The sequence below is a fragment of the Aegilops tauschii genome, chromosome 4 (assembly GCF_002575655.3).
Source record: "Aegilops tauschii subsp. strangulata cultivar AL8/78 chromosome 4, Aet v6.0, whole genome shotgun sequence".
Classification (NCBI taxonomy): domain Eukaryota; kingdom Viridiplantae; phylum Streptophyta; class Magnoliopsida; order Poales; family Poaceae; genus Aegilops; species Aegilops tauschii.
In genome coordinates, this window is record NC_053038.3 from 503,141,664 (window position 1) to 503,159,792 (window position 18,129).

Here is an 18,129-nt window from a genome sequence, read left to right on the forward strand (position 1 = left end):
CATTTCCCTCTCGGGGCCCACGGGACTGAACTTCAGTGGCTTAGTGCCCGGCCTATGAGTCAATGACATGTGGACCTTAAATGCGGCTGGCCCACATGTCATTCTCATGGTGGTGGCGTGGTTCGCGACTCACTCGTTTGAGATGAACCGGCCGGTGGTGGCGTGGCCGTGGCGAGGGTGCCACAGCTGGGCGTCGGGGCGTTACGAGGCGTAGATGGCCACACCGGCGGGTACTACCTGTAGTACATAAGTACTCCAGCTGAGGATTGATGACCGGGACGAAATGTGTCACAGCCGCTGGATGAAAATTTGATAGTGCGGGAGTACGGATCGGAGCATAGCAGCGGAGCAGGCAAACCACGTCCAATCGGGTGTGTCTGTGGTAGAAAGTTGATGGTCGCCGCAGTTCAGCTGGCCCGCATGTCATGCACACAAAGGCAGAGGAGCGGTGGGGCCGAGAGGGATGAGGGGCACGTCGGGGGGATGAGGATCCCCTGACGCGAACAATCCTACCATTCTGTCACTGACATGTGGGACCCATAAGCGTGGGTCCCACCTGTCAGCGAAGGAAAGGCAGGGCAAGGCAGTGATAGCCACGTCAGAGGATCCGTGTCCACGTCGGGGGACGTCGTGCCGTGGTTTGGAGCGGCGTCGTGGGAATCGCGTGTGGGTGTGGCAGTGGTAGAAACAAGAAACGTGATGGTCGCTGTGGTTCAACTTCCATGGACAAGCTGTCATGTCTGCTGACACATGTATATCAAAACTAGAGTGTTTATATTTCAAGCACGTGAACAAGTATTATTCTACTACTTTGGATCCATTGCAACGCACGGGCCAGCACATTGGTAGTAGTAGTGTCCATCTCTATCTCTAGAGGCCTTCCCTCGTTCATCCTTTTCTCTCACAATATAAACTACTCATACAAATGCATCTTGATGTTCCGTGGAATGCACGAGGATGTTTCCTTGGGGGTCTCTCCAGCGTGGCGTGGCTGTAGTTGCAAGTTGACGCCCCTTGAGATGCCGACGTTGAGGGGCACTCGGATTTCCTCCGATGAGCAGGTAAGATGAGTTTGATCACGTAGTAAATGCATTCTAAAGACTACTTCCGTGTCCATTTCCTAATTCTCCCACTGCCCACTGTTTCACAGGTTAGGCTCGGTGCTAGTGGAGATTGGCTTGCATATGTACGGGAGGGTACCAACATCAATTTGCACAACATTTACAACGGTGACACCGTTCCGGTAGAACCTTTGTCCAACATTGGGATCAGCCATGCAACGGGCCACCGCATGAATTGGTACGATGGAACCATGGTGAGATTGGATAAGATAGCACGAACCATGCACATGGCGGTCAAAGGCGGACCATGCTGTCTGCGACCGATTTGTTGCCGTACGAGTAGGAAGACGCTGTGCTCCTTTCTAACCGCATCTTCGTGGTTACAAACCAGGGGACTTATTTTGTATGGGACACATCCTACGATATACTCCCTCTCACCCAGTTTATTTGTTTTGAATCTTTTCGTTTTATAAGTTTCAAATTCAAATTTAGAGCTCCCCATCACATGTTGAGATTACAATGTCCATTAAATCGTTGCGTGCATGTATAGTAAAGAAACAAATCTCGAGTTTGGCATGAGTTCGTGCTGCGGGAGCACCACAAGCCCTGGCGCGGGAGTTACATTTCCCTCTTAGGGCCGTCGGGACTGAGCTTCAGCGCCTTACTACACCTACCTTTGAGTCAATAACATGTGGACCCGATAGGTGACTGGTCCACATGTAATCCTCCCGTAGGCAGAGGGGCACTGGGGCCAAGAGGGGTGAGCCACAGGTCGGGGGACGTGTGGTTTCATGGGTTCGAGCGGCGTCGTGGGAATCGGGGGTGGCTATGGTAGAAACTTGATGCTCGCCGCATTTTAGGTGGCCCACATGTCATGCACACAAAGGCAGAGGGGCGGTGCGGCCGAGAGGGGTGAGGCGCACGTCGGGGGGCGTGGTGCCGTGGGTTGGAGAGGCGTCATGGGAATCGCGAGATGAAACGTGATGGTCGCCGCAGTTGAACTTCCATGGACAAGCTATCATGTCTACGGACACATGCACTGCATACCGATCACTGGAAGGAGTAGCAGAGGAAGCTATATATGCGGATAAATAGTTCCTTATAGTCAAGCGGACCCAAGCTACTACTCTGTTCCAAAGACATGCACACCGTCGAAATAGTCCATCTATATCAATATAAACCGAGAGGGAATAATTTTTTTTACAAGAGAGGAAATAGTTCATCCATCCATAATGCCCTCCTGCTGGTGCAACCTTTTCTTCTTCTTCTTCTTCTTCTTCTTCTTCTTCTTCTTGTTCTCATTCTCTGTGGGAGACGGCTTCGCAACAAGCTCTTTGGACCTTGTAGCTATCTCGAAACTCACACGGGCATCGAGGGCAGCATATTTTATCCGCTCGTACGTCAAGGGATAATTCTCCCATCCAGACGACCTTAATGCCACCATCTCGTCACCCTTCTGAAGATTTGTACCGAAACACAAAATTTGCTACGTCGAATAGGGATGGTGTCTGTTTATCACAATCTTCTACAAGAATTTTGATTCTGGTTTGTAGGTCAGCGATGCTTTTCAAATCAAGGTTGTACGGCTCCAGCTTCTGTTTGTCCCCTTCGATGGCTGCCCCACAGAAGTATACGTCCTCCGAGACAAGAAATCATGAAGCTCACCTGGTATGGAGGGCGAGTGTATGATGTGGTACACCAAAACATCATCTTTGAGGCACAGCTGAAGGACGGCGGCGCTGGATCTTCCCAGGGGCACGCTCTGTGTACTCTGCGTCGAGACTGATGACCCTCGTCTCTACCTTTTCGAGGGAGTTGGATACATTTTTGATCCACTGCCGAACAACCCTTGGGTGGACGGTGACGGTGGCAACTATGCGCATCGAGCCTTCGACGAGGACATGTTGGACGCTAAAAACCTGCATCTCGATCTCTTTCGCCATTTGGAACCGCTGGAATGGAGGGCTATGGTTTGGAGAATTAGGATTAGATGGCTAGTCTAACTGAAGTAGTAGATGATTATTTAAAGAGGTTAAAACAATGTGAACGCAGTGGGGTTTGGATGCAAATGAAGACGAAGGGGAGGTGAAGAAGCCGAGGAGAATCGGTTCCCGATGGAGAAGTAAATGGGAGAAGTGGCGTGCAGGCAGTTGATTAGATGGCTAGGTAGACTAAATGAAAAGGCTATGCGGGTAGACTGATGAGTCGTACCTGTTCGTGTACGTGCCCATCCTTCCTGATAGGTGGGACCTATGCAAACTGATAAAAAATGTGGCGTAGTTTTTTTTTTAGCGCGTGAGTGGGAGACACAACATTCTCTAGTTAAGGAATACTCCCTCCGTTTAGGTGAGTATAAGTCACCTTATTAAAACCAGGTTTTCCCAAAACCTTTAGGCGTGGAGCATTAACTTCCTGCTCGATCCCCTCCCAGCCTCGTTAGCCAGCGTTCTCTTCCTCTGCTATCGCGTTCTACCTTTCCATTTTTCCTCTTCTCAAGTGTGGAACGATCTGCATGCCCTCCTTGATCCACCAGAACGACCACTTCATGCATCGCGGCAGGGCGTTGATTGGGCATGCACGAGAATTTGGTTCTGCTCGCAATATGGATGATACCTGAACGATGAAGTGAACAGGCATGCTAGCACGGGAGACCTATTTTTGCTATACAATACTGGAGTACTCATGTTCCTACTAGTAGTAGTAGTAGTAGTAGTACAGCTGTGGTACACTTGATGGTCAAAATACTATTCATCTGGTCCTCACAGTGAAGTGACAACACCCTGCGCCTGACACTAGTCCAGGCGGCGTGTTCGGGTTACCAAAGTCAGCCTCACCCTGTGCACTGTGCAGTCTGTCACCGCCGCTGTACAGCACATTGGCGCCTCGCCTCGTCTCCCTCTCCGCTCCCATAGCACCACTCCATCTCCATCTCCTTCTCCGTCTCCATCTCACTGTGCCCCCGTGTACCGTCGCCTCACTCGCCTCCCCCAGTACCACTATTCCCTCGCTAGCCGCTCCAGCACCGACATCCTTCTCCCCCGTAAATCAAGCCCCCTTCCAAACTCCACCATGGCCGAGCGCCAACCGCGCAGCATCCATATGAGCCGCGATTGGAACGATCTCCCCAGTGACATCCCCGACCTCTGTTGTTCGTGTGTGGATATGTTGAGCGCCCTGCGGCTGGCTGCATGCTCTAGGGACATGCACACGCCCATCGTCGAAGCGAGGCCTAAGCTTTTCAAGACACCCTGCTTGCTGCTGTCCGGTCTTGCGAGATTGGCTCACCATGATACGGAGGCGTGCATGATGCCCCTCGACTTCAATCCGATCTCCATTAGCCGAAACTTCTTTGCAGGTATGTAGTGGGTCGCCGTACATCATTTCCCTCGACATCGATCCGATCACGATCGCCCGAAACTTCTTGGCAGGTATGTACTGGGTCAGCATGAACTCCCACTGGATGGCTGCCTTCAGAGAAGACGGTAAAAAGTTGGTGCTCGTGAACTTCCAGACCTCCCATGAGATTATCCTTCCTCCGTTGGATTATATAGAGTATTACCATCGCGGTCCAAGTCGTCTAGATTACTATGTCAGTTGGACGGACCTTGTTTTGCAAAAGATTGTAATCTGCCAAGTGCCCACACGACATGCGAATTACGCAGACTTCAAGCTAATTGCCTTGTTTGACCGCGGACTCGCCTATCTTTACGCCGATGCCTTCTTTAGCTGGAGACAACTCGGCTCGCAGTGGATCATCGTCAAAGCTGATACACACTTCTGTGATGCTATTGAACACAATGGCATCATCTACGCGATCGACAAAGCAGATGGCACCACGTATTGCTGGGACAGCGCATGTAAGTTATTTCCATCTCATGTTAATGATGACGCCATGACACTATTTGAACTTTTTGTGATGATTGGCATATCCTTGTTTGAGCATAATTTGAGTAGAACTATGGCAATGTATTAGAGACGCCATAAATCAGCTATATTAGGAATGAGTTAATTCATGCAATTGTGACCATGTCATTACAGCCAATTTGTACCCTGACTAATCAAACGGTTAGGAATATATGGATATTATCCTTATTTTACAGTAATCTATATACTTCTACTAAATATGAGTGTGTATCAATGGCCATGTTAGTTTCCTCATTTTCATGATGTAGAAACATGCACCACACTGTTGGTTTCATCTAACCATACATTAGGGAAGTAAATGTGCATATGGAGAACTCTATATTTGGAAGTAGTGAAATCCTGCAATGCTTACCATGTGTACATACCTATATTCGCCCTTCAGCAATCAGTGGCTAGAATAATATCCTCACAAAAATTTTGCCCACAGAACACGAGTATATAACAATGCATGGTCTGTTAGTTACCTTGAAGAATTTGTTTGTGAGGACAGAACATGATTACTCCCTCCGTTCCCAAATATTTGACTTTCTAGAGATTTTAACAAGTGACTACATACGGAGCAAAATGAGTGAATCTACACTCTAAAATATGTCTACATACATCCGTATGTTGTGTCTATTGGAAATGCCTAGAAAGACAAATATTTGGGAACGGAGGGAGTACATAACATGCATGACATGGTAGTTTCCTGTGAAGAATCGATTGCGAGATAACATGAGTATAACCATGCATGGCACTTCTATATTTTCGAACCCACTATACATTTCCCTGTATTTTCCTCCCAGTTCCAACAGGGACATATCAATGCTGTTTCTTGCATTATTCTACTCATACTCTGAACAATGCTGATCTTACATTAACAATGCCTATCCTTTTTTATATGATGCAGTGTCCCTACAGTTACTGCCCTTTGTAATCACACCACCTTTGCAAAAAATAGGGAAGCACAACTGGTTCCTCGCTCGATCAGACGACGGCAAAAGACTGATGATCATTCAGACACATGAGCCGGAAAAGTTATATTGCAAAAACCCCACTGTATACAAGCACCGTGTAATACGTGAGTATCCGGACAGTGGCTGTTACGTCTATGATCAGGATACCAGCTTGTTGGGGCCTTTAGGATTTTTTAGTTGGAGGCGGGTAAACAACCTTGGTTCACACTCTCTTTTTCTCGGACTCAATTATCCAATTAACCAGGAGATCACCGTTGGCAAGGACCTTGATGGCAGAGAGGCTCTGTTTGCTATGGAAAACTATGTCTATACGGCGAGCCCTAGGAGTTCGGGAGCAAACTCCCCTGAATGTCAATGATACAGCCTGCAGCCAAAAGAAGGTGAGAATGACAAAGGCATCCAGATTAACTTTGATCCTTGGATGTCTCAATTACGACAGGCAGTGATGTGGTTCAAGCCTTCAGGTTGATAGGTAATTGGGCTGTTGCATCGAAAGGGTGGAGTACTGGTGTCTCCGGATCACTGGTCGCTGAAGCGGGGCTGCAAATTATGATGGTGTTGGATCATCTCTTCGAATGACTTTGTTGTCTTTGCTACTGGTTCTGGATGGGTAGTTCTTTCTTTTGTTATGCATATTCCTTGTCATTTGGTCATCCTTGTCTATGTCACTCTTACTATGTAATAGTTGCTTCTGTTTATAATGTCATTCTCGTCTGGGTCACGAGAGTCTGAGCGCTGCAGATGGGTGCGTTTTGGTGGTGTAGCAAGACTTCTTATGAACTAATATGTCTTGTTGTTTATGTCAGTAGTAGTCACTAGTCAGTGTTTGAATGTTGTATATATCGTTGTTTCGAACTATTTATTGTCTCGAACTACTGGTGGGCTAAATGAGGGCATCACCATTCTCCAGTGTTCAGAGTATATCTCCTTTTTTCCAAGTTATATAATTTGAGCTCGGTGTCTTTTCGATGATGTACACTTGTTTGGGCCAGTGAGGTGTCGTTGAATATGGGCCGAGCAGTAACGCAATGCCAAACAGGTCAATTATGACTCTCAGGCCGGGCCCTCAAAAGATCCTGAAAAAAAAGAGGCCGGGCTCTCCAAAAAAGAAAGAATAAGGACAATTAGGCCGACATGTGGGCGCCACCGGTGTTTTCGTGCGCTTGCGCGCCGAGAGCATATTGGCGCGTGCTCGAAATTCATGCTACCTTTTCGTCCCCAGTCTCCCGCCCCTCCCCCACCTCTAGAATCTCGATTCCTTCTCCAGTTCCCCCAAATCCCCCTCCTGTACTCCCTGTACTCAAGTGCGCTATCATGTCGCCGGTCAACGCGGATCTCCGAGCCGGAGATCCTGAGGTCCGTCCTGCCTTCGGTCGCTGCGTGCTGTCGCTCAACAGTGGCATGGCGGCGCTTGACGACCAGTTTGCCGGCAAAGTGCTGATGGTAACCATCAACGGCGACCGGCCTCCCATCTCGCCGGACGACCTTGTCAAAGCTCTTGGCATTGCGCACGACATCCAAATAAGTGACTTGCTCGTCAAAGTCTGTCCGCCACCGGCTGATTTCTTCTTCAGGTTCCGCACAACTTTCGACTGCAGTCGTGTGTTTGTATCTTCCCGGCGTTTGTTCTGCGATGGCGCGCTGGTGAGCTTTGATCGGTGGCACCCAGGATGGGGCTCGGTGCCCTCTGAGCTTGAGTTTTTAACAAAGCTTACCTTCCACGGCATGCCTCGATGTGCTTGGAACAGCGAGTCCATGAACGAGCTTATCAACGACCTTGGAGGTGAGCTCGTAAGTATGTTTGTTCCTCCAGATAGCTGGGCTCTGACGGTTATGGCATGGATGAAGAAGCCGTCCACCATACCGAAGGTGATTGGTGTTGAGATACCGGTGCAGGAACCGTGGTTGTACTATTCGTCGCCACCAAGGCCGCCGCGGACCACGTTAGGGATGTACCTGTATCGAGTGTTCGTGCATGTCGAAGAAGTGGTCAATCCATCAATCGAAGTCCTGCCGCCGCCGCTGGTGCCAGGGTCCGTCAACGACGTCCATTACAGGAGTCAACATCAGACTTTCCCCGTGTTGCTCGGAACGATGGATGGCACAGGGCCTACTCCATCGCGTGGCGCAGGCCACTGCTTGTTTGGGAGAAGAGGCAGGGCTGGCTGCCTGGATGTGCTCTAATTTGAGGTAACAACTGAATCTTGTCAGATAGTAGTTAAATCCGAGCTATGGGTGTGAAGCACTGATATGCCAGTACATTTGATTGTGACCTGTTCTAATTTTGTACCTGAACTTTTTTTAGAAAGGGTTGTACGTCAACTTAATTTGCTAGCAGAACTTATTGTGTTGTCTGTCTGTTTTCTTTGCACAACATTCAAGATATTTCCCCGTCATTGATAAAGACGATGAACCGTTATGTACGACTTCGTTGGTTTCAACATAGCCCTTCCCGTAGCGATCCGCTGCTTCCATCCTGATTGTGCCGCCTGCGTGAAATTTTTGTATACAAGTTTAGTGTGCTATGATGTTCTATATGATTGTGTCAACTATATAAGTTTTTACTGAGCATCAGCAATGCATATGGCTGAAAGATGTATTTACGAGCATCGACCGATGGGTCTCTCTCTATCTCTCTCTCTCTCTCTCTCTCACACGCACACACACGCGCACATGCACAAGTGGGGCCCGTTGAATTATTTATTTGCTCGTGATAGCTTTTAATTAGGTTCCACTGTAATCTAACTTTTTTCCTAAGTTATTAGTTGAGCTCAGTGACTTCAAAAAGTTGCACAGAAGCCTTGTTTGGGCCTTTCCGGTGTCGCTGAATGTGGGCTGAGTAACCATGTTAGGTTGTACTGTACTACACATGCCTTTTTTTCAACATCAGCAATGCAACTGGGCCGACAGTTGTACACAATATCCGGGTCAACTTGTTATTCTCCGCCCCGCTGGGCTGCAAACTTTCCTAGGAGGTATGCATTAGGCTTAACAGGAAAATGGACTTTAAGAAATAATAAATGGGATGTAATTATAATAACTGGACAGTTACTATGCACCAAACACGTAATTAGTTTGAAAAATATATTATTTTTGGAATTTGAAAATTTTAATTTCATTACTTGTTGCGCGCGCAATATTTCGTTGGATTTTAACGTAATACAACTTTATTTTGAAATTATATTTAACCTGACTAGAAATTTCGGATAAAAATATTTCGGATCCCATCAAAATGTGGGATTTTTTTTTTATTCTGTTTTGAGCGGTTGTTTGAAATTATTAATCGTTGTCCTAGCTAGAAGTTGGGTTGTACTTTTAACAAACTGTAAATGGGCTGTAGTAAATTCCATTAGAATTAAAAAATGGGCTGTACATTCTTACAAATCGCAAATGGGCTATATGTTCTCTGCCAAATCCGAGCTGTGGGCCTACTAAGTTGACGCGTACCAAGGGCTTTGTCAACTTAGTCAATATAAACGATTCTAGCTGCAGTGATCGTACGATGTCCATCCAACGGCCGTAGTGCTTCTTCAACCTCTAGTCTTCTTGCTCCAGCCGCCCAAAGCAGCGCTGGTCGTGTCACGTGCTCCTGCCTCCCATGGCCGACTGTGATGCCGCGGAGGCCTCACCGCCCGTTACTACTCCCACCGCTGGCCAGGCCATCCCTCTACTAACCCACACCCCCTGTTATTCTGCGGCGACAGCAGCCTCACACCGCAGCCGAACCAGTGAACCCTCGTACTCCTCTCCGCGCGGGCTTCCACTGCTGCGTCTTCCCCGGCTCCGCATCGTCCCCTTCCTAGGCCTCGCCGTCGTCCAGACCACCGCCCTGGTGCTCTCGGCGCGGCGTGGTCAACGTGGTCAACGACCGACTTCCATCGGAAGAGTACTGTACGTGGAGAGGCTGACAGCTGGGTCCAGGCGGCCGCAAGGAAGTGCCTCCTTATTACACGCAAAATAATTATTCCTCCACCTGACAGCAGGGACCCACCGGACGGGCCACCTTATTTCGTGAAAAAAACGTTTCCCCCTGACTGCTGGGACCCACCGGGCGGGCCAGCGAATTTCGCTAAAAAACGTTCCCCCCGCTGTCAGCTCGGACCCACCGGAAGTGCCTCCTTATTACGCACAAAAAAAATGAATACTCCCCCTACAAGCTGGGACCCGCCATGGTGGGAGGCTGACTTGTGGGCCTACTAAGTTGACTAGGACGGGGGTCTTTGTCAACTTTAGTCAATATGAACGATTCTAGCTCCAGTGACCGTACGTTGTCCATCCAACGGCCGTAGTGCTTCTTCAACCTCTGGTCTTCTTGCTCCAGCCGCCCAAAGCAGCGCCGGTCATGCCGCATGCTCCTGCCTCCCGTGGCCGGCTGTGCTGCCGCGGAGGCCTCACCGCCCCCTACTATTCCCACCGCTAGCAAGGCCCTGCGGCGACGGCAGCCTCACACCGCAGCCGAACCAGTGAACCCTCGTACTCCTCTCCGCGCGGGCTTCCACTACCATGTCTTCCCCGGCTCCCCGCCATCCCCTTCCTAGGCCTCGCCGTCGTCCACCGCCCTGGTGCTCTCGGCGCGGCGTGGTCAACATGGTCAAGGAACGACTTCCATCGGACATGGACTGTACGTGGAGAGGCTGACAGCTGGGTCCACGGCCGCAGCAAGGAAGTGCCTCCTTATTACGCGGAAAAAAATGATTCCTCCACCAGACAGCGGGGACCCACCGGACGGGCCACCGTATTTCGTGAAAAAAACGTTTCCCCTGACAGCGGGGACCCGCCAGCTACATCTTCGCACGCAAGGAAGTGCGTCCGGGCAAAAAAAAAGATTTGCCCCCCTGACTGCTGGGACCCACCAGCTACATCTTCGCAGGCAAGGAAGTGCCTGACAGTCGGGACCCACCTGGTTGAAGCATACGTAGCATTATCATTCTGGTCGCGAACGTGTACATACATACTGGTCGATGTAGAGGCGCGCACGTGTCGTAGTAGAGGCGCGCACGTAGCATGTACACGTACGTACAGCGGCCAGTGTGCAAGAAAGAAAATACGGCCACGTACGTACATACGGGCAGGGTCTCGAACGCCTACTCGCGCATACGTACGGCCAGGGCTCGTGTACATGGCTGGGTCGGAACGGAGAAACAGTGTTGTCGTCATGTTCATGGGGAGCCAATCGGCTGGGTCGGAACAGAATGCGTCGTCGTGTTCATCGGGAGGGCTTGGACGGAACAGCCGATGGAAACGAGGCCTGGCGTACCGCAGAACGGAGGAAACGGCCTTGTGTTCGACCGGCCACGTTTGAAACGGGATCCTGTTCATCGGGAGGGGTCTGGCATACCGCAAAACGGAGGAAACGGACCTCCTACAGTCGAAACCGGGGTCCTGTTGATCGGGAGGGGTGTGGCGTACCGCAAAACAGAGGAAACGGACTTGTGTTGGAGCGCTATGGTCGAAACGGGGGTCCTGTTCATCGGGAGGGGTGTGGCGTACTGCAAAACGGGACTCCACGGGAGACTGTTCATCTCCACAGTCGACCCCCTCCAGCCTCCACGGGCTACTGTTCATCCACCGTCGACCTCCTCCAGCCTCCACCTGTGACTGTTCATCCACGGGCTCCTGTTCATCCAGCCTCCACCATGCGCTACTCCACCGGCTACTGTTTAACCAGCCCTCTCCATGGGCTCTTGTTCAACCACCCCTCCACGGGCTACTGTTCATCCAGCCCTCCACCGTCTACTGTTCATTCTGCCCTCCACGGGGTGGTCCTGTTCATCCTGCCCTCCATGGGGTACTGTTCATCCAGCCCCAACCGGCTCGATCGATCGGGGTCCTGTTCATCCAGAGGAAACACCACGGGGTCCTGTTCATCCACCCCCACCGGGAACTGTTCATCCAAACCCCCCCAGCAACGCTCAATGTTCATCCAGAGGCAGCATCGATCGGCTTCAGTTAGCAGCACTAGCGAAGGAATCGCTCGATCGGGTTCAGTTAAAAGCCATCGATCGATCACTCGGGTTCAGTAACGCGTAGCCTGCAGTGCAATCGCTCGGGTTCAGTTAGAGCCCAACGCCTCGCTCGGGTTCAGTTAGAGCCAACGCCTCGCACACACGCGCGTACGTGTACGAGAGAAACGTGCATCGCTCGGCCCCCAACCTCCCACCGTAACCGGGAACTCCCCGAAATTTTCCTCGCCCTCGCTTCTACCACGGTTTTTTCCATCATGGACGGCCCAAAGAATGTCATGCAGCTGCGTCTCCGGCCCGCCCAGGACGAAAAGCCCATTTTCTGTCATGATTTTTTGTCATAGAAGTAGGAGCCCACCACATCTATGATGATACCGGGTTTTGTCACAATTATCGTCATAGAAGTGTCATATGTATGACAGAAAAAAATTCGTTCGGCCCAAAATGTCACGGATGTGTCTTTTTTTGTAGTGAGTGTCAAATCAATAAATTTGGGTTGAATACTCTACCCTTGAAAACTGTTGCGATCCCCTATACTTGTGGGTTATCAAGACTATTTTCGGGCGCCGTTGCCGGGGAGCATAGCTCTATTCTTTGAGTCACTTGGGATTTATATCTGCTGGTCACTATGAAGAACTTGAAAGACGTGAAAGCAAAAATTTATCCCTCAACTACGAGGGGAGGTAAGGAACTGCCATCTAGCTCTGCACTTAATTCACCTTCTGTTTTCAGTAAGCTTGCGACACCTAAACCGGCGTCTGCTATTAATTCTGATATGTCGCATGTTATTGATGATGCCACTTCTGCTATGCATGATACTTATGATGAAACTACTTCTATGCTTGATACTACTGTGCCACTTGGTGAATTTCTTGATGAACAACTTGCTAGGGCTAGAGAAAATGAAATTCTTGAAACTGATAATATTGATGAAAGTGATGATGAAGATTCTCCCCCTATATATGAATTGCCTGTTGTGCCTGAGGGTTATGTTATGGATGAAGAAACTTCTAGAGACTTTCTTGCTTGCAATGATAGGAGTTATCTTAACAAATTATTAGCTAAGCTGAAACAAAAATCTCTAAATGCTAGAATGAAATATGATCCTGCTTATGCTACTTCACCTATCTTTGTTACTGATAAGGATTATGAATTCTCTGTTGATCCTGATATAATTACTTTGGTTGAATCTGATCCTTTTTGTGGTTATGAATCTGAAACTGTTGTGGCACATCTTACTAAATTAAATGATATAGCCACCCTGTTCACTAATGATGAGAAAACTCGCTACTATTATATCCTTAAAATATTTCCGTTCTCATTAAAGTGTCATGCTAAGATATGGTTTAATTCTCTTGATCCTGGTTGTGGGCGTAGTCCCCAGGATATGATTTATTACTTCTCTGCTAAATATTTCCCTGCTCATAAGAAACAAGCTGCTTTAAGGGATATATATAATTTTGTGCAAATTGAAGAAGACAGTCTCCCACAAGCATGGGGGAAGCTTCTCCAATTACTTAATGCTTTGCCTGATCATCCTCTCAAGAAAAATGAAATACTTGATATCTTATATAATGGACTAACCGATGCTTCCAGAGACCACCTGGATAGTTGTGCTGGTTGTGTTTTCAGGGAAAGAACTGTCGATCAAACTGAAATTCTATTGAATAATATGTTGACTAATGAAAATAATAGTACACTTTCTGAACCAACTCCTAAGCCAACTCCGAAGAAAAGGGGTGTTCTATTTCTAAGTCCTGAAGATATGCAAGAGGCAAAGAAATCTATGAAGGAAAAAGGTATAAAAGCTGAAGATGTTAAGAATTTACCTCCTATTGAAGAAATACATGGTCTTAATTTACCGCCTGTTGAAGAAACACATGGTCTTGATAACCCGACACAGGTAGTAAAGGTAAATTCTCTCTATAGATTTGATGAAGGTGATATTCCTCGTTATAACTCTGCTAGCCAATGCTTAGATGAGTTCACTATTCAAAATATCGGCCGATATACCGATAAATTGGCCGATTTATCGCTTATCGGGGTCTAACTGGTAAGATAAACGCATATCCCCTGTGTTTATCGGTCTGGCCGATTTATCGGCTATCAGAGCGATGTATCGGCAGTCAGAGCGATTTTGGCCGGTAAATCCAGGGGACACACCTATCTGAAATCGCAAAAAGATCTCCTGTAGCGCACCGCCTTCCCCAGAACCCTCGCGCAGGACACATCCCTCCCGAGTCCCGATAGGGTTTGGCGTTTGGGCTTCGCCAGCAGCCGCTCCCCGTGATTCACCACGCCGCCGCCACCATGGTCTCCTCCGGCGGCCGGACCTAGCTCGCCCGCCCCTCACCTCGTCCCCCTGTCCAGCACCGCCCCGCACCTCGTCGGCTCGTCCCCGTCTCCAGCACCGCCCCGCACCTCGTCCCTCATCTCATCCCCGTTTCCAGCACCGGCCGGCCGCGCCCAGCCCTTGAGGATTCCACACGGCGGCGCCCCGTCCTTGAGGCTTTCACACGGTGGTGCCTAGGAGCAGGACGTCTGGAGCAGCTCCCCGCCCACACCCCTCCCCAGGATCCAGCAGCGGCGTGCCTCAACCCCCCCGCCAACCCTTCGTCCACGATCGAGAGCAGCAGAAGCTCCACACACCATGGCATGGATTCTTCTCATTCCCGATTCTATTCTCTAGACAAGTATTGATGCATGCTTGTTAATTTTTTTTGGTTGAGTTATGTAGATGGCTGATTGTATTAGGCAGATTTTATTTATATTAGTCAATTATTGCTTCATTAGTAAACTATGTAGATGGCTGATACATGGTTGTTTCCTTTATTTATGTAGATGCTGATGCATGGTTGTTTCCTTTTATTTATGTAGATGGCTGGTTCAGGTTCATCTCAAGTTGCAAGTTCATCACTTAAGAGGAAGTCGGATGACATGGCTTGGGAGTTTGCCAGGTTGATTGATCCTAGTGATCCTCAAAGGCTCAAGTGCAAGCTTTGTGGAAAAGTTATGTCGGGAGGGGTCACTAGGATGAAGGAGCACATTGGGCAGATCAAAGGCGCTGTGACCAGCTGTATGCAAGCTACACAAGATCAGATTACTCGAGCTTTTGCATCACACGAGGCACCAAGGAGGAAGAAATTGGCAAAGCAAAAGCGTGAAGAAGAAGTTAAAGCTGCAGTCACCATAGAGGTCAACGAGGATGATCAAGAACAGCTGAATGAAGTTGGTGAAGGTACTCCAAAGAAGGGGGCAATGGATCAATATCTTGCACCAATTGATCCTTCGATCCCGTTGAAATCTAAAAAAACAGCAGACTATAAATGATAGTGTTGATAAGGAAAGAAGCTACAAAGTTAGGCAATATTTGGCTAGATGGATGTACAAGAAAAATGTACCCTTCAATGCTATCAATGATGATGATTTCAAACAGTTTTGTGAGGCTCTTGGTCGCTATGGTCCTGATTGGAAGCAACCATTGGAATATATGATCAGGGAGAAGATGTTGGTGCAGGAGGTGGAAAGGACTAGGGATTTGTTGAAGCCACATGAGGTCGAGAGGGCGGATACAGGGTGCTCTGTCATGACTGATGCTTGGACGGACAACAAAAAGAGGAGCATCATGAACTTGTGCGTGCATTGCAAGTTGGTGACCGTCTATCTTGGATCAAAGGAGGCGTCGGCCGATGCACACACAAGTCTATACATTTTCAATTATGTGGATGAATGCATTGAGAAAATAGGTATGAATCATCTTCAACTTGCTCTCATTCGTTTTTTTCAAGTTTATTACTTGCTGAATTTTAGTACTTGCTTATTACTTGCTGAAAATTACTTGCTTATTGTGTTTTGTAGGTGCTGAAAATGTTGTGCAAGTAGTCACGGATAATGCTTCAAACAACATGGGAGCAAAGGTGATGTTGAAAGATAAAAGGCCCAAGTTATTTTGGACCTCGTGTGCAACTCACACGATCAACTTGATGGTAGAAGCGGTTGCAAAGTTGAAGCATTTTGGTTCTACAATAACCAAAGCCAAAGAAATGACTACTTTCCTTTATGCACATCATACTACATTGGCCTTGATGAGGTCCTATACAAAAAAGAGAGACATTGTTAGACCGGGGGTGACTAGATTTGCTTCGGCATTTCTTACCTTGCAAAGTCTTGATGCTAAGAGGAAGCAACTAAAGGAAATGTGTTGTAGTGATACTTGGGAAGGATGCAAGCACACGAGAACAAAGAAAGGGAAGGTGGCTCATGCCGCTATAATGAGTAGGGCATTTTGGAAAAATGTGTCTCTTTGCATTAAGGTATTGTTTACTAAACTTCAAATTGTGCTTGTGTATGTTGGAATGCATGTGTATATATTGAATACTAATGTTGTGCACTTATGCTTGGGTATGTTGGAAACTTGGAATGGAAGGTTTTTGAGCCATTGGTGAAGATACTTCGGTTGGCTGATGGCGATGGACAGTCCATGGCCTCTATGTACGGAGAAATAATAGAGGCAAAGAAAGCAATATTGGTTGCGGTTGATAATTCGGACAAGGACTATAAGGCGATCACAACGGCCATGGAGAGCAAGATGAATGGGAGGCTAGATACCCCATTGCACATGGCTGCATATGCCTTGAATCCATATTATAGTTATGCTACCACAAGCATCTTTACCGATGTGGAAGTCATGTCCGGCTTGATGGAAGTTATTGAGCAATTTTATCTCGATGATGATGAGAAGCAAAACAAAGTGCTTAACATTGACTTGCCCAAATTTAAAAAGAAGGAAGGCATGTTTGGGAAGGTTGCTGCCACCAAAGCAATTAGCAATGCAAATTTCAATGCCGGTAAGCTTGTTCCCAAGATAATATTGTCATATTGCAATTTTGAATTTTTTGGGCTGATGCATAATACTTTGTATTTTTCCTTCAAATGTAGGGGAGTGGTGGGCAACTTATGGACTACAAACTCCTACATTGATGCACATTTCTTTGAGGATACTCAACTTGACTACAAGTTCATCCGGATGTGAAAGAAATTGGAGTGTTTTTGAACAAGTAAGTCTCAACTTGCAAATACTCAAATCTGATCCGTATATTATTTTTTTGACAGAATGTAAATCACTAAGCTTCATTTCGCAATTTTTAGGTGGATGCAAAGAGGAGAAATAAACTAGACGTGCATCGTAGGGACGATCTAGTTTATATTCAATTCAATGGAAGAATGATAGACAAGAGGAAGAAGTACTCCTCATCTTGTGATGTTCTTCTTGGTGAAGATGCTTCCATGGCACAAGATTGGATATGTGAAGGTTCTTACGTTGATGCTGCGGAGGAGGTTGATGCGGAGGAGGTTGATGCAATGGGAGCTTCCGAGTTTGTTGAGCTACGTAGAAGTGCAAGAGTGAGAGAACTTCATGAAGTGGAAGAATTTGTTTCCGATGGGGAAGAATCTGATCACGGGCTTGTCAATGAGGATGACATAGACTTCGAGTCCGATGATGATGGGGTGATACAAGGTGCCAATGAAGATGAGGAGGGGGACCCGATGGAGCCTTAATGGGGCTTCAAGCCTTCAATGCTTTGCACTATGTGTGCTTTTTTATGTTTGCTAGCTATTTATTTCAGTTGTGACTTGTGAGAGAACTATGAACCACTATGCGTGCTGTTTGCTAGTTTCCTATTTTGCTTTGTCATGCAATGATGCAACTATGCAAAGCTATGGTTATTTATGACCTTACTATGTAATATGTATTGCTGGACTATGTTTATTTCTCATTGTTTGTCATGTGTGTGCACCTACATATTGCAATTTATTTGATTTTTGAAGGCTTGGAGCACAACTGATGGTACGTGGTCATGTATGTCCTTGTGCGTGTGTGCGTGTGTGTATTGTTTAATATACTAATATATCATTTTTTAAGGCTTGGAGAACAACGCGATGGTAGATGGTCATGTATCTGCTTGTGTATGTGTGCACTATGTAATATATTAATATAGCATATTTTTTAAGGCTTAGAGGACAATTTATTTGTCATGTGTGTGTAATATTATAGCATATTTTACATTATTTCGGTTGGGAAAACCTGAGATTTTAAAAAAACTTGCCGATAAATGGTTGACCGATAAAAACGATAAATCGGCCGATAAGCCAATTTATCTCTTCTCTTGGGTCGACCGATAAGTTAACGAGAAGAGATATCCCGAACATTGGATGAGTTTGATA

General features: G+C 47.5%; 1 protein-coding gene across 1 annotated transcript; it reads left to right on the forward strand.

The window, feature by feature from the left end:
- The first annotated feature begins 15,286 nt into the window (after nucleotides 1-15,286).
- Nucleotides 15,287-17,463, forward strand: LOC141022015 (uncharacterized). The gene is made up of 5 exons (XM_073497890.1): nucleotides 15,287-15,650; nucleotides 15,763-15,821; nucleotides 16,331-16,751; nucleotides 16,843-16,961; nucleotides 17,053-17,463. Exons 1-5 carry the CDS (start codon nucleotides 15,287-15,289, stop codon nucleotides 17,461-17,463), a joined length of 1,374 nt encoding a protein of 457 aa, XP_073353991.1.
- The last annotated feature ends 666 nt before the right edge of the window (nucleotides 17,464-18,129 follow it).